The sequence below is a fragment of the Acomys russatus genome, chromosome 22, assembly GCF_903995435.1.
Source record: "Acomys russatus chromosome 22, mAcoRus1.1, whole genome shotgun sequence".
Taxonomy (NCBI): domain Eukaryota; kingdom Metazoa; phylum Chordata; class Mammalia; order Rodentia; family Muridae; genus Acomys; species Acomys russatus.
In genome coordinates, this window is record NC_067158.1 from 55,984,518 (window position 1) to 56,011,971 (window position 27,454).

Sequence of the window (27,454 nt, forward strand, 5' to 3'; positions counted from 1 at the left end):
TAAAGAAATGCCCACTTGGAAAAAACACATTTTCCAAGCCACCACTTGAAATGAAAGATAAAACTTTGCTCATCAGTGAAACACCGTGTCCATCAGTGGTCCGTCTGCATATGTGCCGCACCTTACGTGGCTTTCTCTAACTCTGACCTGACCTGCACTGGCAAACACGGACGCCGTGAGTAGGTATCTAGTAGTAGGTGCTAAAGACGTAATTTTTATTCTACTGAAACAAATGAATAGAAATGTTAAAAAAATAACCATGTATCTACTACAAAAACACAATCATATTTCAACCAACTATTTAATTATGTGAATTATTAAGCAGGAGGCCCGCAATCTGTTAATGTCAAAGGAATATAGCAGCAGTATATGAGGACGAGGCAAAAGTAATTTACGTATTTTAGAAACATTAAAATTGGAGACAGATTACAGTAAGCAGGCGAGACAAGCACTGCTGGAACTTCAAGACCTTCTAATTATTGCTATTTGTAATTCTTCTTGAGCACAAATGAATAAATGGACTGGAAACCTAGGTTTGTTTTCAAAATGGTCTGAGCTCTCCAAAGAGGGCACACCTGATGTGGTTTTGTAAGGTGGAATGTTGAGTCTGAATATAGCCCTCAGAAAGGAGGAGGCGGAAGAAAACAAAACAGGTCAGGGAAAATGAGACAACTGTAAATTCTCTCAGGCGGTGACAGAGGGAGAAGAGGAGGTGCTGCAGTCCACAAAGTGGGTCACGACAGCAGGAGGACCTGTCAAGACTCCAGCCCCGCCCCGTTTCAACCCTCTCAACTGTCTAACTGTTGAGGGGCCTGGCCTTACCTAGTAATAAATGTCACCTTTCATCTTATAGTCAGTAGCAAAGGACTAGCCATAGATTCTTGAAACAACTCACAGTGTTAGAATTTTTTATTTTTCTGAAGCGTGTATGATAGGACTGCAAATGCTGGCACCAAACAACACGGTCTCTGAACAGTCATGGACATATTTTATAGACAGACGCTAAAATCCCAAACCTTTCCTAACTGTAGCTGTCCATGGAGAGGGCAGTATCAGGGACAATTTTTAAACCTCCCATGTTTGAAGGAGAGAGAAACAAGTTTTTTTGTTTGGATCACAAGTGGGGGATGAGAAAAAGACTTGTGAGAGAGCAGGTGATGTTTATCCCCCTAGAAGTCAAACCACCATGTGGGGGAGATTGGTTGTTAACCAGCTGAAAAACATCCTCGAACAAATTCTGAGAGGAGGTATAAATGTGAGCAAGAAACAAGAGGCGGGGCCTTTGGAGACTTGGCATAGTTTTGTCTGTTCATTGCTCTACTTTGAGACGCTCCTAGAGAGAACTGCTCCAGGGAAGGCTCCAGGGCTCAGGGCTCCGGGCTCCGGCTGAGGTTCTGGGTTCTGGTTGCTCCAGGTTCCAGCAGAAGAAATCCTGCTGATTATGCCAGGAGAATTGTTCCTTGGAACTGATATCCTTACGGTTTTGTTATTGTATTCTTTAATCCTCTTCTCCTATTGTTTAGGTTAGTAGTCGGTTTATAAGTGAGGAACTCTTGGTTAATAAGTTTGTAATGAAATATATTTGTTAAGAAAATTGAGCCTACAAGTGGCGCCCAATGTGCTTTGGGCATCATGGATTACTTAACTTTTATTGTGTGGAAGAAGATAATGGTTTTCAAGAGATAATAATGCTTTTTCAGGGTGTTGGCAAAATCGCAGCTGCTGTTACAAAGTCCTTTCCTGCCTTATACCCAGATGGAATCTTTTGGTTTTTTCTTGGTCCTTTTACTGTATAACATATTTTAAAGGATTGGAGGAAAGACCAATAAGATATAGAAACCAGAAGGGTCAGTAAATTCTATCCTTCTGGAAAAGATGGCAGAGTTGGCCATACAACTAGAGAATTTGAAGATAGAGGTTGAAGCAAACAGAAAACAAATTATGCCATTGATAAAGGAGAAAAACCTGGTAGGTGAGAGCAAGTGTTTCCCACAATTGCTGCCCCGCCCTGCTCCATAGGCCAGGTGGTCAGAGCACCAGTGTGTGGAAGGGAGCGGAGAGAAACAGGAAGCTGGAGAGGCTGTTAAAAACCCACAAGAGCAGGAGAGCAGAAAAACAAAAAGGTATTTGGAGGAAAATGTTCCCATAGAGGAACCCCCCAGAGTCACACCATCACTACCAGCTTTTCCAGTTACTGTAAGACATGTGCCTGCTCAGAATGGAGCCGAGGGTTATGATGAAATGGCATGGAGTCCAATAGATATGTTTGATTTAAAATATTTTTAAGGGATCTGTCGTCAGGTATGCACTACATTCCGCTTTCATCAAAGAAATGTTGAACAACTGGGCCACGCAGCATAGACTTGTTCCCTAAGATTGGAAATGTTTGGTTGCAGTGGTATTAGAAGTGGTGCAACAGCTGCAGCGGTTATCATGAAAGGGAGGCAGAGAGAACAGAGCAAGAAAATAGGAGGAGGGAGATAAATGTTAGTACAGAGCAATTACTTGGTGAAGGGCGATATGCTGACTTAAGACAACAAGTCAAATATGATGACACGGTGATCGAACAATGTCGTGCTGCAGCCTTAAGGGCTAGGGACATGGTGGAGGAGCCTGGTAAGATAACCATTCCCTTTACTAAGATACTCCAAGGGCCTGGGGAAGCCTTCACAGAAGTTTTGCAGAGATTGGGATCTGTGCTAGATAGAGCAATAGCAGATGCCGACACCAAACAGACATTGAAACTCATTATGGCATATGAGAATACTAACACAGAAGTAAGAGGGGAATTAGACACTTAAAGGAAAGAGGAGCGTCATTAGATGAATGGCTAAGAGAAACAGTTAATATTAGCTTTCCAGAACATCAAGACAATACAGTAGGTCAAGCTATGGCCAGAGGTCCCAGATATCACATGTTCTGTTCTCTGTAGTGTGGTCCTGGAGGGTAAAGCCAGTGTACTCTAGGACACAGATGCCCAGCAAAGGATGAATGTCAGTAGTCTCTTGGATGTGGCCTACTTGGATCCACCCATCCATCATCCGTCCACCCATTCTTCCTTTTATCTTTTTGGGAAAGGTTCTCACTGTGTAGCAATAGCTGGCCTAGAACTATCTACGTAGATAGACCAGGCTAGTCTCAAACTCACAGTGATCCCCCTGTCTCTGCCTCCTAAGCACTGGGATTAATGGCATGTGCCACCATGCCTGGTCACATAATTCCAAGCTCATGTACGAGTTATAACTCCCAAAGGAAGAAGGCTTTAACTCAAATTTAAAAACCTAAGTCACTAGTTTGGACAAACAGTGGAAGGATAAGAGAGCGTGTAGAGTTTATAACTACAAGTTTAATTATGCTGTAAAAATTTCACTTACTCTGTCATATATTAAAAATAATGTCTTTTAGAAGAAGCTCTCCAAATCTTTCCACTTTAGAATGTTTTCCATGTAACACAACTACCGTGTTCATAGCATCTTGTGTCACTAATTCGAATGTGCTCAGAAGCATCTTGCATGGCAGTGATGCTCTGATCTTTAAAAAAAAAAAAAAAAAAAGCACATTTCTAAAATATCCACACACAGATGTAACATGATACAGTTTTCATACTGCACTCAGTGGAGCCATGAAGCTCCTTACGGACCACCGTGACGGCAAGGTGGAGGCAGAGGGGAAAGCCGCAGGGGCGTCTCTCTACCCTTCATGCTAACCGGAGCAGTTTGCCTTTCATCAATTGTACAGCTCGTGATTTAGCCAGTGTTTTGTTTGGAAAATGGATTCTGCTCTAGAAAGAAAAGGAAAAGCAAAAGCCACTCTCTGAGTTTAAAAATTAACTGTCACTCACATTCAGTCAAATACTATGGTCTAGATGCTAAGGGATTCCAAACACATAAAAGAATAGATCGCACAGCCAGTGTGTCTCTGTCAAAGAAGGCAAGGCGGGTGACCTGAGGCTGCGGCAGCCAGATTTAAAGCCAGGTGGGACACTTAAGGAGGTCTCTTTGGTTGAGCTGGTCTCACAAGGCTGTGTGCAATGACGGTAAACACAGGTTCTGACTGCCAAGCCGTTGATTGTAACACAGAGGGGACACTCAGACCAACAGCAGCACCAACCTGCTCAGGGTCACGCAGAATTCAAACCCCACAGTCCCCAAAGGCCACCAGAGACACTTTAAAGAAAAGTAACTCAGGTACACGGACCCCTGTGTTGCTTTTGTCTAACTCTGCCTAGTCCCTCAAAGACAAGATAATCTTTGCAGAGCCATTTCAAAAGCCGCCTTCACAGCTGGGCGTGGTGGAGCACAATTTTAAAGGATCTTTGTGAGTTCGAGGCCAGCCTGGTCTACAAATGGAGTCCAGGACAGCCAAGGCCACACAGAGAAACCCTGTCTTGAAATAAAGAAAAAGCTTCCTTCAGACCAAGGGTCCTTCTTGAAGTTCTTCGCCTAGGGACTCTGTGTAGACCACGGTAGTGTCTAGAGGCCTCAGGGAATCGTCCTTACTACCTCAGTAGCCCTGTGATCGAGGACACCTAAATCACTCACTGACTGTTAATTAAATGAATGCCCGAAGCAGAGCCCCATGTTAGGAGTAGGAGAGCATACAGAATGTTGCTCTTAGCTGAAATAGGAGTGTGAGGGAGGAGTCTGCCTCCCTCCCCTTCTACATCCCACATGGGGCTTATCAATCAATCAGTTAGCTCTAAATTCCCTTTTCATTCACCACACAACATTTGCTCAACTATGTTCAGAGTAGCTTTATTCGTAATAGCCAGAATCTGGAAACAACCTAGATGTCCCTCAACTGAAGAATGGGTAAAGAGTCTGTGGTGCGTTTACACACTGGAATACTATTTGGCTATTAAAAGCAAGGAGATCTTGAAATCTGCAGGTAAATGCATGGAACTAGAAAAGATCATCCTGAGTGAGGTAGCCCAGACTCAGAAAGACACGCATGGTATATACTCACTCATAAGTAGATATTACCCCCATAAGACAGGATAACCACATTACAATCCACAGACCCACAGAAGCCAAATGACAAGGAGGACCCTAGGGAGAATGCTTAATTCTCATTCAGAAGGGCAAGCAGAGCAGACCAGAAGTGCTTGCACAGAGTGAGAGCCTATCACAGATGTCCTCAGAAAGACTCCACCCAGCTGGGGATTGAAGCAGATGCTGAGGCTCACAGCCAAACTTTGGGGTGGAGCACAGAGAGTCTTATGGAAGAGTTGGGCGTAGAAGGACCTGGAGGGGACAGGAGCTCCCCAAGGAGACCTATGGAGGCAAGAAATCTGGGCCCAGGGGCCCCTGCAGAGACTGATGCACCAAGCAAGGACCATGCATGGAGAGGACCTAGACCCCCTGCTCAGATGTAATCAATAGGCAGCACAGTCTCCTTGTGGGCCCCATAATATGGGGAGTAGGGCCTACCGCTGACATGGCCTCTACTGCCCACTCATTTATCTCTTCTCCCTGGCAGGATGGCCTTGTCAGTCCACAGAGGAAAAGGATGCAGGCAGTCCGGATGAGACTTGATAGGCTGGGGTCAGATCATAAGGGAGGAGGAGGGCTCCCCCTTTCTGAGGACTAGGGGAGGGTAAGGAGTCTTACGTCGGTTTCTGTATTTGTATACTAAGGAAAAGACAAAAAAACTTTAACTCATGATCGCCATCTGCTGGATAAAGGTTGAATGTGTCTTCCAGTTAAAAGTTGGAAGTTTTTAATCATAGGTGTGTATCATCTAGATGTCTCCCTCTTATCTAAGTACAAGGGGACATATAGTACTCCCCAAGTTACATAAGGAACAAGCCACTGTTCCCAAAGTGATCACAGTGTCCTATGGAGACAGGAGAATAATACCTTGAGTCATATGTGGCATCGACATGTGTCAGAAAAAAACATGTGCTGCTAGAAGAAGACCTGGTTATTACCTAGAGGGGAGAGTGTCGGGAGTGGAGTGGGGTGGGTGTGGGTAAGGTAGAACTAGTCCCAGGAGGCCTTGGTGCTAGCTGCCTCCCAACTCAGGAAGCACCTAGTTTCATAATGAAGGGGGGTGGGGGGTGGGAAATAGTCAGCCTTACCCACCTGCAGGTGAACTGCACCCAAGAGGCCCCTTCGATCCTAGGCTGCACCCCAGAGAAAACACTGAGAGAAGCAGAGACTGAGTGACAAGTTCAGGATAGAGGAAAGGCCCTCGGATACACCAGAGCACAGGGTCTGGCTAATTCTCTCTTGAGCTCTGTGACCTTGGTTCAGTGTCTTATCCTCTCTGTCACTCGGATTCCCTCATCTGTGAGCAGGGACAATTAGTTCCTCAGACGGACAGACATGTTCATAGACAAGCTGGGCACACGTAAAGACCACACAAAATGCTTAGTGTCGTTAATTAAGAGCGCGAGAGTTCTCGCCACTGATAAAGCATCAACCGCAGGATACCTATCACTGTCGGCCTGAGTGGACTTGATTGCTTTAGCTGTAAAATGAAGGCATTTGACAGAAATGGTGAAGGAAACACTGTAAGTGATTGTGGCCCAATGAGTGCGAGAGAAAGCACCAGGTTATTTACTGTTGTACGACTCACTGTCGATAACAAATCTACAAAGTGCTATCATTTTGTATTACACAAACATAGTAATTATAAACAGGCACATTCTGTCTGTGCCTGTATAGATTTGTGCCTGTGTGTATATGTCTGTGTGTGAGTCTGTATATGTGTGTGTTTATGTGCCTGTGTGTATATGTCTGTGTGTGAGTCTGTATATGTGTGTGTTTATGTGCCTGTGTGTATATGTCTGTGTGTGAGTCTGTATATGTGTGTGTGTTTATGTGCCTGTGTGTATATGTCAGTGTGTCTGTGTGTGCGTGCATATTTGTCTCTGTGCGTATGTCCCCATGTGTATGTATTGTGTGTGTGTGCCTGTGTGTTTATATAAGTGTCTGCCTGTGTGTCCACATGTCCAGGTCCTCAGTGACGTGAAAGCAATGGGACACGCTGGCAGGGAGTTTGCTAGAGTGGCCAAGTCACAGCGCGAAACAGGAGAGAGTGAAGACCTGTATACGATGACACTTGGTCCTTGGGCCCTTTCAGCAAGATTTTAGGCCATACTAAGATTTTTCCGTTTATTGATCTTGAGAATCAATAGTAAGCCTTGTGATAAGTGAAGGAGAGTTAGAGGGACACAGGTAGGCAAGTGAAAGCAGGCTCCTGGGATGACGGCTTCTTGTTTCTAGAAAGCACGGCGGGTGGGGAGACCTTCACGCCATGGGGGACTAGTAAGGGGGAAGGAAGGACCCAGGAGCCCTAGGACCCAAGCCAGCATCTCTTTAGAGAGCTTCAGCCTTAGCAGCTCCAAAACTGCAGAGATTAAGATGCCTCTTTACCTTTCTCTGTAGGCTCGCCTTCAGTCTCTCCTGGCCCATACCAGGAAATGCACTCAGCAAGCCCCTAGACAACATATACTGTTTTTGATAGCACTGGTACCAGAGCAGAGGCTCGACGCCTGTGGGAACACGCTCTCCGACGGCGACCACGCTCCACGCACCTTTTCGATCAGCTCGTAGCTCTCCTCCAGCTTCAGCGGCCTGTTCTGCACTGACGTGGACGCGCGTTGGTAGACGGCCCGCCACTCCTCGAAATCACTCTCGGAAATCTCGGCCACAGCAAAACACAAGGTCCTCAGCCCTGCAGAAGAGAGCACACCCCAGGAGATTCAGTCACGGGCCTGACATCTCCATTATCTTACCAAGCCCAACTTTGAGTAGTCTCACCGAATTCAAACAGTTTGCTGAGGTGGCAGCTAAGTTGCGACAGAACCTCAGGGTCAAGGGTCTGGAATGCTCTCCCAGCTCTTAAACTTTGTACCTTGCTTACGCTTCCCAGCCCCTTGAGCCCTTTCTACATTTAGGGTGACTTCTCTCAACTGTGTCACACCATACTCCTTGCCATTCACAACCCGTGACGTATGTGGGTCTCTGCACTCGCTGTCCCAGGCTCCTCCCAGGGAGCACCCCTTCACTGCCTGCAAGACAGCTCTATCTCCTGAGGAAGGAGCAGAGTGCCTGACTCCTGCATTGTCCAGCTGGGCTTAAATCTGTGGCACTGTGTTAAGAGCACGTTTTCCTTTTCCTCTTTTGGTAACTGGCTGGGAACTTACTTGGGGGCAGCAAGGAAGAAGAAGCCCAAGGTGAGAAAGAATGGGATGTGGGGTGTGGGTGCGGCAGCAAGCCAATTGGGACGGAGGAAGCAAAGTCTATGTAATATTGTTGCCAGAGTAGAGGTGTCCAGATGTCCAGACCTCCTCCCCAAACCTGCATGACCAGTGAATATGTAGGTTTCTGAGCTCTTGAATTCTTAGAAACTTGGAGAACATTATGTCCATGTATTCTGGTCGGTCTGTCTGTCTGTCTGTCTATCTATCTATCTATCTATCTATCTATCTATGTACCTATCTATCTACCTGTCTATCATCTATCTATCTACCAGTTATCATCAATAAATCTATCTAGCTATCTATCTATGCATGGATCATCTATCAATCAATCTATCGATCTATCATCTACTACCAGCTATCATCTATCAATAAATCTATCTACCTATCTATCAATCTATCTATTATCTATCTATCATCGATCAGTCTATCTTTTTTGTCTAATGTTTTTAGAAAACATTCCTATCTTCTCAAAGCCTTCATTGTGAGGAAGCAAGGAGTAGAGCAGGGGCCAGGCTAGCGGAAACAGGAGTGGGAATGGAGCTGGGACATTTAGATCGTCCTTGAATACTGCTACCAAGTGCAAACGATAAAATGCTGCGCATTCTCCGAGTGACCGCCCATCACCTCTGCTCGTCTAATCCAGAGCATCTCCATAGGCCCTGCGACGCTTGCTTCTTACATCACCATGTATTTCAGGAGGACACCTACACGGCTGACTTGATTTACCACGTACTCCGAGGCTCCACTGGTATGTGGGAGGCTCAATTAAAAAATGTAAAGTTATAATAGCATAACTTTTTACACAATCATATAGTGTTCATTTCTTTTATTTTATCCAGATCACAGAAGCTCAGTTCTTTTGTTTATCTTCACTAATTCCATTCTAAAAAGTGACACAGATTTAAAGACCTAAGTACTTCAAATGGGGGCCGAAGCTTCTCAGCATTTTAATAGAATTTCTTTTAAGAAAAAAAAAAAAATCCATGTGGGAATAGTGCATAAGAATATCTAAGCTATCATTAGTAGTCAATGCGTCACCTGAGGAATATGAAAGTAAAACTGCCAATAACCCTGCAAGGTATCAAAAGCCCATGACTTCTTTGTATTTCTATCCGGTTCTATTCCCACATAACGCTCACCTTCCGTAGCAAACTGCTCCAAGTGTTTTAGGGTGATTTCTTTGTACTTTGAAGTCTCTGCAAGTCGATCATAAATTACTGTGTCCTGGAAAATAAAGCAGAAAGTATGGTGGATTAACTAAGCCCCCCAAATTTAATAAGACTCAGGTCGGCAACAGCATCAGTTCTGAGTCTGTACAAAAACTCCCAGGGGTTTTCTTTTGCACACAGACTATTCTTTTGTCTTTGAGTAACCGCGATTTGCCAGGGACAGGAAGGAATACAGCTGTGCCTGTGGATTTTGCATCCATGGATTCAATCGACCACAGACAGGAAACACAGGCCGGCCTGGAATGCTGGGGCCGCAGAGAACACGCACACGCTTTTCTTGTGATAATCCCATAAACAGAACGCTAGTACGTTTCACATAATGTCTGCATTTAGGTAAGAGTCGTCAGTCATCTAGCATTGGGTGGAAACACAGAGAGGGAACTGGGCCTAATGGTCTACACTTATATTCAGGGACTGTGAATCGGAGGCAGGCGGATGGCTGTGCAACACACAGACAGAGCACCATCCCTGAAGGTTTTGTAGAACTTCGTGAACTGCGTTTAGGGGACATGGCGGGGGGCTGCTCTAGAACTCAGGGAACATTGGGAAATGCTGGCCTGACAGAGTCTGCCCATGCAGCTCCCCCCTTGAGCCCGGGCCTCAGTGGCCACAGTGTGTACTTAAAACGTCTCCAACTCTAGAACTTTCCAGGGACAGGGGGACAAACTTGAGGTATCGTTAGACTACCAAATGTCCCGAGAGGTTCAGTGGGGACAGAACGAGAACCCGAAATCCTGGAGCTGCCTCAAACGGCTAATGCCTCGGACTGGGTCCAGCTTTAAGACTTGGCTGACTTAATTTGTAATATAAAGTTCCTGTTTTACAAAACAATATTTCTTTGGTATTTTCACACAGCTTGTTCTGACCCTATGCTCCCCACCCCCACTGACCTATTTTAAAAATCCAGTTGGTTTTCGCTTTATGCACCATTTGCCTCTCTCTGTTCTTTTCTCCTTTATAAATTGCCTATTCTTCCCTTACTTATTCGCTGGTTTTGGTTTTAAAGAACTTCAGCATTCAGCCTTTATGGCTTTTTTTTTTTTTTTTTTAGACGAGGAAAAAATAAATCATTTACCTGCAATTACTGTCTCAGTGGTAGTACCCACTGTGGGGTTTCTGGTCTCGGGGCTGAGATTTGGAAGCTGACCAATGGGGGGTGATTTACAGCCCTTGAGAGAGACACAACCAAGTGACGTCAGAGCAGATGGGATATCCTGAGCCCCAATTAGGAATTTCTTTTCATTTTTTCAGTGGTGGGATGGGAAGAAAAACAGAGAAGGGAATGACAGTTTGCAACCATGGCTCCTTCTTGGGAGGGAAAAGAGTAAATTCAAAGTTCTTTTTTAAATAGCAGTTCATGAAATCTTCCGTGAGGTTAACAGAGGCCATTTTCAGAGAAAGGAAATCTTTAAAAACTTGAAAAACAGAAGTGGTATATAAAAGAGGAGGGAGGTTGGATCCTGCCGTGTATCTAAACATGCTGGTGCTTAAAAGAGTCAATTGTCTACAGTCTCTGTGGTATTGACAAGACCGAGGGTGGAAATGTGGCCTTCTGCAGCAAATGCATGTCTTCAAATGACAGTCACAAGGGGTTGGCCATGTTTGTGGGGAATAAAATACTTAAGAGACACTTTTGGGGACATAAAGCCCTCCTTTATTTAGAGGGCTACAGTACAAGTCACATTTTCAGGAGTGAAAAAGAGAAAAAAAAAAAAGAAAAACTTCTCCATAGATACTAGAAGAGGTGTGTATGACATGAGGTCAGACTTGGAACTTGCGGAAAAATCCTTAGGGGATTTGGTGATCTTTTATCCTGGCCTTCAGTCAGGAAAAGGTGGAAAGACCATAGCTTTTCTTGCGGAAGGTGTGGTGCAGCCAACTTCCTGTTAGTGCGGATGGGCCCGGGGCTTTGAGGAAAGTTAGACCCATTGCTAATCATTTCTTTTTGGTTCACTTTCACTCAAAACATTGTTTTCCTCTTGATTTTTATCTTCCTGTCTTTTTGGAGACAGGGTCTAATGTAGTTCAGGCAGGCTTTGAATTTATTACGTAGCTGAGGGTAACTCTGAACTCTGATTTCTACCTCCCAATCACTTGGATTATAGGCACAAGGCATCACCTCTGCCTCTTACTGTGTTTTAGACTGAAGTTCAAATTCAGCTCTGGATTTGAAAACGTATTGTTGTGAATGTGTACATGCAGGTATTGCATGCACATGCGTGTGGAGGCCACTGGTCAGCCCCTGGTGTCATTCTTCAGGAGCTTCCATCTTATTTTTTTGTGATACAGTCTCCCAGTGGGTTGTGGGGCTTGTCTGTTGGCTACAGCAGCTCTTCAGCAAGCCACAAAGAGCCTCCTATCTCCACCTCTCCTAGGATTACAAGCATGCTTGCATGCTAAGCATCTTGCCCTACTGAGATATTTCCCCAGCCTCACCCAAAATGTATTTTAAAAAGGAATATTTGCATGTAGTTCTTTGTGTAGGGTTGAGGTCTAAGGAACCAGATTGCCAGCCCTGGAAACAATCTGTGGTGGTGTGATAAGAACGGCCTCCATAGGCGCATATATTTGAATGCTTAGTCTTCAGGGAGTGGAACTGTTTGAAGGGATTAGAAGGATTAGGGGGCGGGGCCTTGTTGGAGAAAGTGTGTCACTGGGAGTGGGCTTTGAGGTTTCGAAAGTCCACAACAGGCCCGGGTTGCTCTCTCTTTCTGCCTACAGATGAAGCTGTAGCTCTCAGCTACTGCCCCAGTGCCTGCATGCCACCTTGCTCTCCCCACCAGGATGACAAAGGGTTAAACCTCTGCAACTGTGAGCAAGGCCCCCAACTAAGTGCTTCCTAAGAGTTGCCTTGGTCATGGCGTCTCTTCACAGCAATAGAACAGGGACTAAGTACACTCAAGTAACATGACACGGACCGAGCAGGTTGTATTTAGGAATATGTATGCATATACACATATGCATGTGGTGACAATTAATGGGAAAGGGGGCACAAGCTTGAACGAGAGCAAGGAGAGGCTTATGGGAGCGTTTGGAAGGAGGAAAGGGAAGAGAGAGTTGGTGTGGTTCTGGTGTCAGCTGAGTGTGCGGTGACCAGAGAACAGCTTGCAGGAGTGGGCTCTGCCCTTGTATCACCCAGGCCCCAGGGGTTAAACTCAGGCCGGGGGGGGGGGGGATTTGGCTGCGGTCCTTTGTCCACTGAGGTATCTCACTAGCCCACGGCATGCTCACAGTTAAATATACAGAATTCTTTCCTGTGACAGGCTCCCTTCGGAATCTGATGTGGTAGGAACTGCTCAGAGCAGCTGATTTCAGATATAGTCTACTTGGACACAGCTGGAATTTTAAGAGACACTTCAAAATTTTCAATCACTTTAAGGTTCCTGCAGGATCAACTGTATCAGTCAAATTTCTCAAGTCTCCCTGTGGCTTAGAGTAAACTTCTTGAATAAACTGAGGTTTTATTTGAGGAACTGGTAATTTCCTCTAATTGGCTACTACTGCTGATATAGATTGTAACCTGTATGTGCTTCCAATTTTTAGCTTAAAAATTAACAAAACAAGGTATCTTCCTCACAGAAACTCTTAAGAGGCAGGAAATATAAGTCACACGCCAACCCAGTCACTATTTCTTTACACTGTATGTTACATGAAATTTCCAATACTGTTCTCTATTTTACTAACTTCTTCCTTCCCTCAACTGTGCCTATTTTAGAATTTACTCCACTTATTGATTTTAAAAATTGTTTAAGATTTCTAATTAATCCTGCATGTATATCAGAGCCCCTTCCCAATTTTCTTCTTGAATGAAAATAGCTGCACCGTCTTTATTTATCATGCTGAGATTCCAAACATCTCGAAGCAGTTGTCTTACACAGAGGGTCTAATCTGGAGCGAACCCATGCTTCTCCTGTTACGGTGTTCACTGGCCCGGTGTGAGATTTACATATAGCTCTGGCTCTGTGCTTGGCTGTGTACATGCCAACCTCATGGTTTTATAGCCTTAGCAGGGGGTTGGCATGAGGTTTCCTCAGCCCCCTTGCATGATTAGAAAGCTCAGTACTCTGGTCTTGGCCTCAGAGTAGGGGAGCTGGCTTGCACCTGAGTTCTCTAATTGGACTTAAGGCCAGCTCATTAGGAGGGAAACCATGCCTGGTGCTAGAAACCTAGCCAACTGGCATCACTAGTTGCATCTAAAACTCACCCTTATACAAATGGCTAAGTGTAGCTCTCACCTCACATTAAAGAAACTTCTCCTTGCGGCAAGCAGAGGCTGCCACAAGAAACCACAACTAGCCCGGATGCAGACCTCAACTGATGGTGAGGAGTCCAGCCCTCGTCAGATGCCTTCACAATGCAGCAACACCCTGTATCTAAGGCCTAGGGGATGCTGTGGAAGAGGTGGATGGAAAGGCTGTGAGAACCAGAGGACCAGAAAGTCTTTTGTGAGATTGTGCCTCCTAGAAATGAAAGGGGAAGCTAAACACTGAAGGGTGAAATCTTATGGGCCCCACCTGTACACAAAGAACTACATGCAACCAAGGAACGTGGAGAGAAGAGCTGGTCTTCTTTTGGTTTGTCTGCATGGTGGTGCAGGTGGCCCTGGAGGCCGGAGGAGGATATGGCTCGTCTGGAAGCTGCATGGGCGCTAGGAACCAAGCTCATGTTCTTTGGGAGAGGAACAAGTGCTCTCAGTGGTTGAGTCAATTTTTTTTTTGTCCAGATAGTTTCACTCAATTTCTTTTCCTGGGTAATCCAGGCTTCAGCACCTGACAGCCCCCGTGTAGCTCCCAGCTCACTATCTTGGAAAGTGGTGTTAGTCCACTTGGCAAGCCCAGCAGAAATCCCCAAACAACCCTGATAATCCTTCCCCTCAGCACCTGCAAACATCAATTACCAGTTCCTAAATCTCCCGCCCCGGTCTTCCCTGGGCCTGTCTCCATCCATCCCCGGCAGCTCTTGCCTGGGAGAGTCGATAAGGCTCTGCCTGCATCTGTTTGCAGCCCTCAAATCATCTTCCCCAACATCAGGGAAGAAAGTACATGCTCTTGGTGGAGGCCAAGCAAGCCCGTCACCCGAGTCACAACCCTTTTGCTCGCTCCACACCAAACTACGGTTCTCAAATGTTCCTTGCTGTTTTATATGCTTACGCCTTCTTACTACTTAAACCTACTTCAGAGGGGGAAGCGATACAACACACAAGTTAATATGTGCCAACAATCTCTCTGATTACAAACAAACCCAATGTCTTTTATTTTGTATCCGATGCTTTAAAACCTCAAATGAAAGTGTAGAGGTAGAATGCTCAAAATTTTAAAAAGGAGGGGCGTGCTTTGGGTGTTGTGAAGCAGACAGGTGCCAATCAAGGACCTGGGAGATCTTACAGTGCTGTTGCTATAGGAATGTGGGAGACTGGCATAGCGCGCCACAACCTAATCTTCTCTTTAGGCACTTCCCTGCCTAGAGCCTTTGGTTTTACTGTCACATCTCTAAATCCAGCTCGAAGCCTGGTGACTAAGCACTGATGAATTCACGTTAGGTGTCCTAATCAATGTGAACACAGAACCCAAAGCGACCACATCAGCACATTCAAAAAGCGTGTTTGATGCTTTACTGCCGAGGCACTTAGCTTTCTCAAGAGGAATTTAAGCAAAAGCCTTGGCTTTGCTAAGTTCCTGGTTCCCAGTCTCCGCGGAAAATGTGAAATTCCAAGCTGAAATGTGCAAAGAACACCCCAGGAAGAGATCCTGCCTGACTTAGCAGACAATGGCCCTGTGTGGTGGGGCTCTCAGTTTTTTTTCCCCCATGAGTGTAAACATGTTTTAACTACTAGGAAAATTCAGCTGGAGTACACAATACTATCTCTGCCGATATAATCTACTCAATCCCGAAGCTAACCAGCAATCGGCAATCCTGTAACATTTAAAGCAAGACAAACCAGCAATACCAAATGAGAAATCACAGCAATGATTGTGAGCTAGCCCTCTCCCCATTTCTACGGTCTTTAGGCAAGCAGATTAAAATTGGAGTGTATCATTATTATATTCTAATACAATTTAAAAATATTTTCTGTATTTAGTCATCTGCTAACGTAGCTAATAGAACACAAACCTCAAATATCATGCACTAAGAATTGAATTAGGAAAGTAACCTATGCCAGACTTTTTCAATGCACCAAATGCACCCAGAAGGAGTTCCCCATTTCATCAGATGGGGCCAAATGCTGTCACTATAAAACACCAACAAAAGTAGATGTCATCGGCTTCATGCTAAACATCTGTGTTACGTTTCCATCGCAGGATGCCTAACACGAGCATTATAAACCATCATAAATCAAAACTGTAAAAGGCAGAAGTAAAAACTTACAGCTCCTTTGCAGTAAAGCCGTAACTTCCCGGATGGAGTGCGAACCACCACCGACATTCTTTTCCTAGCGCTGAAATAAAGAGGTTTTTCCGTCACGGGTCATCATATGGCAGATCTGCATAGGCATGTTTCTGTTGTGCTTCATGTAGCTTAATGCTCGCCGTGAAAAAAATTAATCCCACCAGATTATGAGCCATTTTCTTCTGTATATGCAAACTGTCTCCTGAGTGTACACCTGGGTGCCTTGGAGAGTTATGCCTTTTTTTTTAAAAGTCACCAGAGTGCCATCTACTGTCTTAAAGGAATAAACAAAACAGCTCCCCAGACAGCAGTGTTAATACCCACTAGAGTAGCCCTGTGTTTAATATGTTAATATCTGAAACTATTTGGGCTAGTATCTTAATAGATGGGTTATATGCTACATTTTAAAAATTAAAAACAAAAATGATAATTTAAAATATATAACCACTTATAAAAGCAAATCTTAGTCTTTTAAGAAGCAATATAAACATTCATTATTTTTTCATAATTGCAGTAGGCCCTTTTCTGAGAAGGGTGCACCCCAGGACTCCCAGCAGATATCAAAGACTGGGGATAGTATCAACCCAATCCTGCATTTTCCCTGTACATACATATCTATGACAATAGTTAATTTGTTAGACACGGTAAGCAAGTAACAACAGTGACTAAAAGAACAATTACAACAATATACCTTAGTAAAAGGTATTTGAGCCTTAGAAATTGCTTGCTTCTAGAAGTTTCCATCCAGTATTTTTAGTGTATGGCTGACTTTGGGGAGGTGGAGAGACTGTACTTCAGGAGCAGAGCAAACTTGTCTGAACTACACGTGTTAGCTCAGTCCTTCCCGATTCGTGCTGTTCTGAGTCCAGTTCTGATTTAATGGTCCCAGGCTCGTCCCTTTACTTCTCCAGTCGTTATCTAAGGCTGGGAACCCTCTTCTGAGACCCATCAGAATCAGCCGGCCATTGCAGAGAAAAGGCGCCGCGTCGGAGATGACCATGAGAAGTAGGCAGCAGACCTGTACTGACCACCCACACTGACCACCTGGACATTTTGTTCCTCGGGGAAGCTGCCTCCCTCACCCCTGCAAGGCCTCAGCTCACACTGGTCCCCCTACAAGTCCCCCATGTGTCAAACTTCACTCACTTGCATTGAATCCCTCTCTCACATTTTAAAAAATATTTATTTTTTTATTTTATTTTAGTTTTTATTTTTATTTATTTATTTATTTTTTGTTTTGTTTTTCGAGACAGGGTTTCTCTGTGTAGCCTTGGCCATCCTGGACTCACTTTGTAGACCAGGCTGGGCTCAAACTCACAGCGATCCACCTGCCTCTGCCTCCCGAGTGCTGGGATTAAAGGCGTGCGCCACCACGCCCGGCTCTATTTAATTTTTTTAGCCTCCGTATTTGGTCATGTGGTCACCTCCGATCAAGAGAGCAACCAAAGTCAGCATACTGTCTCTCCTGGGCAGTGTGCACATTTGCTTACCCAGGAAAAAGCTCAAGAAAATAGGGTATTTCTATTCCTCAAACAAATCATTGCTTTTTTTGCCATCGCATTTAGTTTCTGCAGTGTCCTATGAGAGGTAGCACACAGTCTTCAGAGACCCTGTGGTAAGAACATGGTTGGCTGGACAGTGCATAATATAAGTCTGTGTAGGAGTGATGTAACTGAAGACCTCTGTTCTAGCCAGAATATTAAAAAGTCTCCCACAAGCTTCAGTATTTGATAGCTAGTCCCTTGGTGGAGCTATTTAAGAAGTCCTGAGACCCTTAGGAGATGAGGTCTACTAGGCTGAAAGGGGCTATTTGGGCAGAGGCCTCCAGGGTTATGGCCTCTTCTGGCCCTGAGCCCTTTGTTCCTGGATCCATAGAGAGTTAACCAGACACAAGCAATAGCCACCACGGATGGAGCTCCAAGCACCTTGTATGGACTGTTTCTCTTTAAAACATAAGCCAAAATTAACCTCTCATTTTTATCTTGCTTCTGGCAACTTCCGGCATCCTGCCCTAGTGTGGAGGAAATTAATGAACACAGCCAACATTATTTCCCTTTAAGGAGTGAGTGGGACACTCACTTTGCTTCCTGTTCCTCCCAATGTGATGGTGACTCTTGCTTCATAGAAACAAGTGGACGTGAGGAAAGTGCAATTATGATGGAGGCTTCCTAACTCTTATTAATTTCGTTCCGCACAAATCTTATTGCTTCTTGATATATGTATGTCTTAGGGTCTCTAGATGCTATCTATAGTTTGGAGCTGAAATCTTCCCCCCAAAAGCCTGTGTGTTGGAGGATTGGTCCCAGAGAGTTGCTGTTAGGCAGTGGGAACCTTTAAGAAGCGGGAAGTCTTTAGGTCATTGGGGGTGTAGCTCGAGGGGGACTGTGAAACCAGAGTCAACTTTCTTGTTCCGTCTTTGGAGGTTTTGAAGCGTCTCACAGGTGTCAATGCAATCTTTGAAGACCCTGTGGTAGGACCATCAGGCCATGAGGTGGTTTACTCTTTCCTGCGTTCCTGCCTCATGTGTTCTCTCACCACAGGTCCAAAACAGTGGAGCTCATTGAGTGTGGAGTGCAACCTCCAAAAGACGTCAAGGTCAGCTTATGTTTAGAAGATGATTATTTCAGGCATTTGCTATCCTGTTGGAATGCTAGCTAACAGGCCAGCCAGGGGACTCTGGGTTCTATCTTGTATCTGTGATTCAGGCAGTTGCATTTCCAAAAGACCTTTGAGCTGCCATCAGAAATCATGTAGTGCCACACTCCGAAGAATCCCTGTATGACTTCTCTGCAGACGGGGAACCCAGACTCCATGGGAGATCTTAGTATTTTGCTTAAACACACAAATAAAAGTAAAGCATATGTTCCACCTATATATAGGAAAACCCAAAGATGGATGAAAATGTATTCCCCTCCCCCACACACAAATTACAGAGCCGGCATCTTTACCTGGTGAATTCTAGGACATTGAGCAATTCATATCTTTCCTCCTGCCCCAGCTGCAGAATAAAAGAATTGGAAATATTTTAGGCTTCTTGGAAATAATCACTGGCCATAAAGTTCATTGTAAAGTGTCGATACAAACACAGTTTCCCCTCCCCCTTCTGAATTACGGAAGAGAATTTACTGAACTTTCAGGTTAATGAGCAGTGGAGGGTAGGAGAGGGTTGAGAAGGATCCCAGTGTCGTGGAAGCAGCCTGAGAACTACGGCAGCCCAGACAGAGAAGACAGGATTGTCACGGGACAGTGGTGACTGTCCTGAGGTTAGTAACTAAGAAAGTATGGACTCAAGGAGCCGGAGAAAGAAAATGAAACAGTAAAAGAAAATGTCAAAATTTTATTTTTAGAAAATAATGAGACAGGGAATTTTTAAGAAAAAATTTGGAGATAGGAAAGAAATAGCTTAAAGAAAGAAATCTATGCACAAAGATATTTAGCTATGAGTACATGCATGGGCATAACAGAAATGCTAATGAGAATTTTTAAAGTAAGATATCATTTACATTAAAGGAACAATAGAGATCCTCAATGCACACTGTGTAGTTTGATAAAGGCACCGCCAGTGCAAACACCACCCTGTCAAAGATGCAATCAGTCTTCTCCCTGCCCAAGGCAACAACCACTACTCAAAATCCCATCATTATAAATCACCTTTGCAGACTTTCTAGCTGCACACAGATGGATGTACAAAGGATGCTTTCTTTTGTGGCCCTCTTCAACATAAAGTTTCTGAGATTCATCCACACTGCTAAAGAGCCAAGAATTCACTCTTTTTTTATTCTTTTTTCCAAGTTTTAATTTTTTTAATTTAAAAAATTTTAAATTAAATTTTTTTTACATATACATTTATATTATTCCACATATAGAATTCACTCTTTTTCATTGTTCAGATTGTCAGGTAGATCCCAACCTGTTCATCCTCTCCGGCTGATGTGCTTTCTGTTTGTTTCCATTTTTTGGAAACCACAGCCACAGCCACTATGAACATGCCATTGTAAGTCTTTTGCTGGACACACACTTCTTTTCTCCTGAGTAACTGAGGACTGAGTGTAGCTGCTGGACTGAGGCAGGCTTTCCTTTATTAGAAAAGTCTTTTTAAAAAAAAAAAAAAATAACTAACGTGCTTCTGTGAATGTTTTCTAATTTTAGCCTCCATAATGGGTGCATAATAGTGTTTCATTAGGGTTTTATATTTCCTTGATGATGAGCCATGGTCTGTCATGTACCCGTTTGGATATCACTTGCTGTGATGCATCTGTTTGCTCACTTAAAAAAAAAAAATCAGATTCTGAATAATTAGCTTTTTGTTGTTAGTTATTTGGAGACAGGGTCTCCTGTAGCCCAGGCTGGCTTCAAACTCACTATGCAGCTGAGGCTGGCTCTGAACTCCAGATCCTCTGGCCTCTGACCTGCTGTGCATCAGGATAACAGAGCTATATGCTGTGCCCAGCCTTCTGGGTACCTTATATAACCAAACATCTAATACTGTTTGGAATCTGGAGAAGAGACAAGTGGGAAGATGGATTCAAGAAAGATAAATCTCCATTTAATAGGAGAGAAAAGTCAGTAGATACATCTAGTTTTGAAGAATCAATATTGTCTACCAAGCATATTGTCGGTACAGTTTTGTTACATGTTTAAAGATGATGGACAGTGGTGCCCGCCCCTAAAGGAGAACACATCAGTTTCGCAGTACTCTTTTCCTTCCTGCCTTTGCCTTTGAAGCTGTGTAACTGCATCACACAGGTTTTAATAAAGCCCCTAAAACATAAAGTGACTTACTGAATCGATGATGACCGAGTCAGGAGTTCTTCCCGTGAAGACAAAATTCAGCTGCTTGGCCGCTCTGACCAGTGCCCCCTCGTCTACATCAGGGGAGCAGGAGAAAGAAGAAGAGGACAGTTACATGTAATGTACGCAGACATAAAGGGAAGACGCCAGAGGAAGGGGTGCAGTGTGAGCATCGCGCTCCTGAACCCTGACTCTCGCTGGTAGACACCCACACCTGAAAGTGGCAGCTTGAAAAGACCCCTTCCTCAGGCACGTGCTTGGGAACGCCTCTCTGCAAGTGAATGGCAGGAAGTCCCGTCAGGTTTCATCTCCACTCCCCCCACCCCCTACTCACCACGCCACCCCTCCCCCCACCCCCTACTCACCACGCCACCCCTCCCCCGCCCCCCTACCCACCACACGCTAAAAGGCTGAATGTTAACTCCAGTTCCCTGGGGAACTGAACAGAGGCTTCAGTTTATGCTAGCTGCTTTTCTCAGTGTGTCATGAAGTCCCATCACTACTGAGAGGGGATAACAAGGACAGACAGACAGACAGACAGACTCTCTCTGAAGCGCTAATATTCCTTACTCTGCTTTAGGAATTTGATACATCTTATAAGTCATAACCCACTCGTTTAGAATATGGTTTTGAAATACAAACTACATCATTTTTTCCTCTAAAAGTTTGGATTATTTACCTCATTTTATCTTAAAAAGAAGTCTAAAATCAAGACTAAATAGCAGACATTGATAACTAATAAATATTTTATGGAATCCCATGAGGTGAGATGCTTATAAAGGGAGCAACTGCATGTATACAAATACTTTTATTCCCTCGTATACACTTTAGTTACTCAATTTTCCATATAATTCATTTTAGAAAAATCACATACATAAAGCAACGTATTTTCACACACACACACACACACACACACACACACACACACACACACACTTATTCCTGAAAGCCAAGTTCCTAACTATGAACGTTTTTAAAATCTAAAATTATAATTTGGTTACATTCTATTTTTAAATTAAATTGAAACCTTAAGACCCATAATACCAGACTTGAGAACGCTTTCCTACAGAAAAACACCCCAGTGGCGTCCTCTGTACCTGGCGATGCTGCCTGATAAATGATCTTCTCGCCGTCTCTCTCTGGTACAGCTGTGTGGCAGACGGCCATCATCGTGAGAAACTCACAAATGATCGGTGCGGTTGGCTGTGAGGAATAAATACACACTCATGCCTTTTTATTTAAGCACTTGACACTCATGCAGTGGTGGTACTTCATGGCCATTTATGAAGAGTGCAGCTGGGAAGCGTCGGGGGTGCAGGATTACAGCCAAGATTGTTATGAAGAAAATGTAGTTAGAACTCAGCTTACTCCTTCTTGTGCTTCCCCATTCATTCTGTTAAACATTTATTTAACATGATTTTTTTGTGCTCTTAAATATAAATGGTAGAAGAAGATGATGAACTTGGTCCTTAGTGGACAGAGGAGACGTTCTAAAATGTTTACTTATTTGTTTGTAATTTCTAGCCAGATTGACATTTCAGGCATCTAAACCTTTGAGCAAGGGTCATGATGAGGTATGCATCTCTCTGTAATGCCGTCCTCCCTGCTCTCAAAAATGGCCACCTTAGCCCAGTACATCTCTCTCTCTCTCTCTCTCTCTCTCTCTCTCTCTCTCTCTCTCTGTGTGTGTGTGTGTGTGTGTGTGTGTGTGTATGTGTGTCTATATATCTCAAGCAATTACTGAGCACTAGCAACTCTTGGGGCTTGAGGGAGAATGAATAGTGAATCCCTTCTGTCAGCATCTCAGATCTGATGAGAAAGGAACCTAGACACTAAATATTAAACATCTTCATGCCTGGCTTCTTTCTAGAGAGAAATGTCATTCAAGCTAATAAAGAAAAATACTGTGTGTCTATATTCTTATAACCTCCAATTTAAAGTGAACCAGTTGGAAAGGTTAAGTCAGGCTATGGAAAAAAGCTGCTTGGTCTAAGAGAGTGGACAAGGCACACGTGGTCCCAGCCACAGGACGCTTAGACTTGTGGGAGGCAGAGCAGACTTAAGTGACCACATTGCTTATGGACAGCACGCTAAGGACTGTAAGGAGATTGTGCGAATGTCATGTCAAGGTGACAGGAGTTGGTGGCTGTTCATGAGATGCGGAGATGGATATATGGAAGAAATCTCAACCTTATGAAGAACTGAGTACAGAGAATCAATTCCCCTGGGAAGAATGGCATGTGCCTAATAAGGCCCCAAAGGAGGAAAGATGGAAGTATTTGAAAAAAAGAAAGAAGGCCAACGTGGCCTCCGGAGGAAGGAAAAAAGAGTTGCTCAAGGCAGAGTGGTGATGTAGTGGAGAGACGACTCTGTGAGGGCTGGGGGAGGCCAGGGAGGCAGAGTGGCTTGCATTCTCGGGCAGCAAGTCACCAGTGAGGACAGAAACCAGGAGCTGGACAGGAAGCTGAGGCAGCACTCCCTACAGGGGCCACGACGGTCTGGACAGGGGAAATACAGGTAAACGTTAACTTCAGGAGATGCTTGGGCTATGTTGTAAGTCAGCCCTAGGATGGGCAGCTGCTTGCTTACCAACATAGTTAAATTCTATCTATACCTCCGAGAGAGAAGAGAGGCACCTTCTAACACACAAGAAAGGAAGGCATTTTGACTGATGATAGAGCACCTTGTATTTTAGTCTAATTTCATTTTCTGCTATTTTAAAAAGAATCTTCACTGACATATTTTATACTGCCCCACTAGGCTAGATTATTCTGTTTCCGTACCATTCTACTGTAGTCTCTTATCTATTTCTCATATCTACAACCGTTCTGTATCTATTTTTCATATCTATAACCCTTCTATACCTATTTCCATTTCTTTCCTTCCCTTCTCTGTCCCTATATGCTTTTCAGTTTTCTTCTAGCTTTAGTAATAGTTAAATTTTGTTTCCTAACTCCCCTTTCTACTTAGGAAGGCAGAGAAAATAGACTCAATGCAATCACAGCAGAAAATTCTTTAAGTTTAGGGAAAGGTATAAACCTCTGGGCACAGCAGGCATTTAAAACATTAGCACATATAAAATAAAATGAATGTAAAAGATCATATAAGTAAAAATAATAAAGAAATAAACGTGGAGAACATCTGAGAGATGCTCACTGGTGCTCATCTCTTAGGGGACAGATAAGGTTTCGATGCCACTTACATGGTTATTCTGGAGATTTTCCAGCAGTGACGGATCATTAAATGTTTTTTCATCTCCAAACTGTGAGCTCTGCCTAAAGGAGAAAAATAAAGCAAAATTGGTTCATTTCTATAGGCCTACTCATCTGCTTATAACTAATAATGAGTGATTACTCTCAATGCGTTAGAATAATTGATTTCATGACTATCATAAAACACGTTTTAAAAAAGATTCTAAGTATTAATGAAGTTATTAAAATATGTATAAGAACTCTTTATGTATAGTGACAAATATAAATGATTATATGAAATATAAAAAAGCTATGTAGTTTGTCGACATTTATAAATATGTGTAAAATATTTCTTAGCATATCATATTATCCTATAAAGAAAGAAAAATAATTATGAATATGCAGGGGATTTGTATTGTGGCTGACTCTACACCAATAAATGGATTATGCACTTTACTTGAAATAAATAGAATCTATATTGTTTCTAATCTATCACTAATCTCATGACCATGCACTAGGAAAATCAAACCAAAAACCAAGGAGCATTTAAGCAGGCATGTCAAAATACTTCAGTGTAGCCTTGAAGTGTCCCTTGAAAATATACACAGGGACTTCCTTTTTCCGTACAAAAGTTTCAGAATTTACTGAGAAAAAAAATAACATCTCAAGCCGGGCGTGGTGGTGCACACCTTTAATCCCAGCACTCGGGAGGCAGAGGCGGGCAGATCGCTGTGAGTTCGAGGCCAGCCTGGTCTACAGAGTGAGTCCAGGACAGCCAGGGCTACACAGAGAGACCCTGTCTCGAAAAACCAAAAAAACAAAACAAAACCAAACCAAACCAAACCAAAACAAAAACACATCTCCAAGAATTAAGTAACTATAATAATTGAAGGTTTTAATCATAATTTAATTTTGAGTTACAGAGCTTTGACAATTCTAAATGGGACAAGTGTTAAGACTTTCTTTCACATTTTAAAACTACAAGCATCAAAAGGAGAGATCCTTGGAGAAAGCAGACTAGAACCAATAAAGAAAAAAATTCATGAATGCTTGTAATGCTACACAGCTTCCTTTATTTAAATATCAGTGTTTGGCCTGTGAATCATCAAAATCATACTAGACATCTTTGTTAGCAGGTGAAGTTAAGGATTCTCACAATCATCATTGGCACTGTTGGTTTAGTATTGAGTATGGGGGTCCAATAGCTTTAAATGACTTATCAGTTGGTAGATAGAAAAATTAACACATGTCTTCTATAAATATTATCATTTATAAAGAACAATTTTACTATCAGGACTGATGAGATGGCCCAGTGAGGAAAGGTGCTTGATGCCAATCCTGATGACCCAAGTTCGGTCCCTTGGACTCGCAGGTGGACATTGAGACCTAATTCTACAGTCTGACCTCTCACCTCTGTATGCATGCCATGGCACACACGCCCCTTTCCAAAGAATAAACAAATGTGATAAAAAACAAAGTTTAAAAGTTTACCATTTATGATTTTATGAAATATCCCTATTATTAAAATGTATTCTCTCCTGTTTCATAGCTGTATTTTTATTTGTTGAGGAGGCTGAAAAATGGGGGAATATGCAGTCACATCTTACTGTACGAATACCTTTTCTTTCTAAGATTCCCAAAATAAAAGCCTTTATAAAATTTAAAACATGTCTTACTCCTGACCAAGCATCCACTCACTCCGTAAATCCCGGTTGCTATTATTGATGCAACTCTCAGAAGTATCTAACTAACCGTGGAGATGTGCAGCTGGACACTTCCACAGACAGGTCCCACTCTGCGTTCCCTACAGCTTCCAGGACGTAAAGTATTAAATAAGAGCTCCCTTCCACCGAGTGGCTTCCTCACCAAGGCCGTAGAAAGTCACAACTCATACTCTGACAGAGCGGTTTGCCTAGGATGACCCAGGCACAGTCTTCACTACGCCGCCCCCCAACCCCACCCTGCCCCAACCTTACAAAAGATCTACTTTTAGTTTTTTTTTTTTTAAGGACGCTCACAATATTTAAAAATAAGAACTATGCTAAAAGCATAAATATTTAAAATCATATGCATTTACAAAATTGCCTGCGTATTTAAATGAAAGCCAGCAACAAGTCACATCTGTTTTGTGTTTTTTTTCCCCCCTTAGAAAATTTCAAGTGGCACTTTGCTCATAAAGAGACAAAGATGGGGTGGCATTTTCAGTGAGCAGCAAACAGGGCAGGCAGCGGTTAAGGGGAAGGGGAGAAAGTATGTCTCACTCCCTGTACCATACGCAGCTTAAAGCCAGATAACATTGTAGTTATTTCCCAATTCAACAAAAATGAGGGGGTCAATACAGAAATTAAGAGAGACCTCAGAAAGTACCCAGCCAACTCAATAATGCCTCTTTCAACCACAGCACAGACGATGGTTTACTTATTTGTTTATTTATGCCCACTAGGCAAGTGTGTAACCAATGGGCTACCTCAATTCACTGCAGATTTTTTTTTTTAAATTCCAAAATTCAACTCAAACTAAGACAATCATAAAACAAAAGAGAGAACAGAATAAAGGCAAGCCATAGTTTCCATCTTAATCTCACACAGTTTGCTAAAAAGCACTCCCGAGGAAAGGCCTAGGGTTCCTGCCCAAGCCAGAAGATGAAACATGCAGATGTCAATAGAGTTGACTGCACAAGGATAATTATTTCCAAAGAGCAAAAACTCCTGAAAGGAAGTCAAACGGTGCAGGGCGAATTGGGGGAAAGTAGAATTCATATGATTGAGGTAAGTTCCTACAAAATGAAAATGTCTCGTGGCCACCAGAGAGCAGCACTAGGCAAGAAGACAAAACTCGGAATTTAGGAAGGAGACCCCAGTGTCTCTGGTCTGGTATTCACTCACGTCTCAGCACAAGAAAACGAAAGATGAACATCAGTTGGTCAGCTTTGTACTGTTAGAATTGTGGTAAAAGAATAAAATATGTATCATGGGTAAAAATGGAAATTGATTCCTATAAAGCAACTGGAGATGAGGTACGGTGGCCATCTTGCTCTGGGGAGGCAGGAGGATTGCAAATTTGACCCAGCCTAGAGAACAGTGCATAAGATTTAAACTAGAACCCTTTGATTATGTGACTTAAAAAAAGAGATAGATTTATTTATTTATTTATTTATTTATTTATTTATTTATTTATTTATGCTTTGTTTTGCCTGCATGTATGTCTGAAGGTGCCACATCTCCCGGATTTGGAGCTACAGACAGTTGTCAGCTGCCATGTGGGTGCTGGGAATTGAACCCGGGTCTTCTGGAAGAGTTGTCAGTGCTCTTAACAGCTGAGCAATGTCTCTGGCCTCCTGATTAGTAACTCTTGTTCTAGAAATAATTATTTACTTGGTACAAAATGTTGCACGTTAAAACATTCTTCCTGCAGTACATTTTCAATGTCCAGATACTATTAGAGGGAAAAGTGAGGTCTCTCCTCTGGGTTTTTAGCCTTGTTAATAAAAGGATTTAAGAACAGGCTCAGAAGAAACATTGAGGGAAATTTTATTAGTGCCTAAAGTAAAAACCCCAGGGCAGCAAGCTGTAAATTTCTGTAGTTCCCTGCAAGAATAAGATGGAAAAAGCGGAAGAGAACAATCCATAGTTTCTAAGCTGCAGCTG

At 43.3% G+C, this 27,454-nt stretch overlaps 1 protein-coding gene across 1 annotated transcript in view; it reads right to left on the reverse strand.

Moving 5' to 3' along the window:
- Nucleotides 1-27,454, reverse strand: part of Atp8a1 (ATPase phospholipid transporting 8A1) — a 187,102-nt gene that overhangs the window by 93,698 nt on the left and 65,950 nt on the right. Inside the window, exons 16-22 of the mRNA XM_051165287.1 lie at nt 23,819-23,891; nt 21,714-21,819; nt 20,608-20,690; nt 18,774-18,823; nt 15,805-15,874; nt 9,349-9,433; nt 7,541-7,680 (exon numbers count right to left, since the gene is read on the reverse strand). Of these exons, the coding sequence (XP_051021244.1) occupies nt 7,541-7,680; nt 9,349-9,433; nt 15,805-15,874; nt 18,774-18,823; nt 20,608-20,690; nt 21,714-21,819; nt 23,819-23,891 (607 nt within the window). The remainder of the gene's footprint in view (nt 1-7,540; nt 7,681-9,348; nt 9,434-15,804; nt 15,875-18,773; nt 18,824-20,607; nt 20,691-21,713; nt 21,820-23,818; nt 23,892-27,454) is intronic.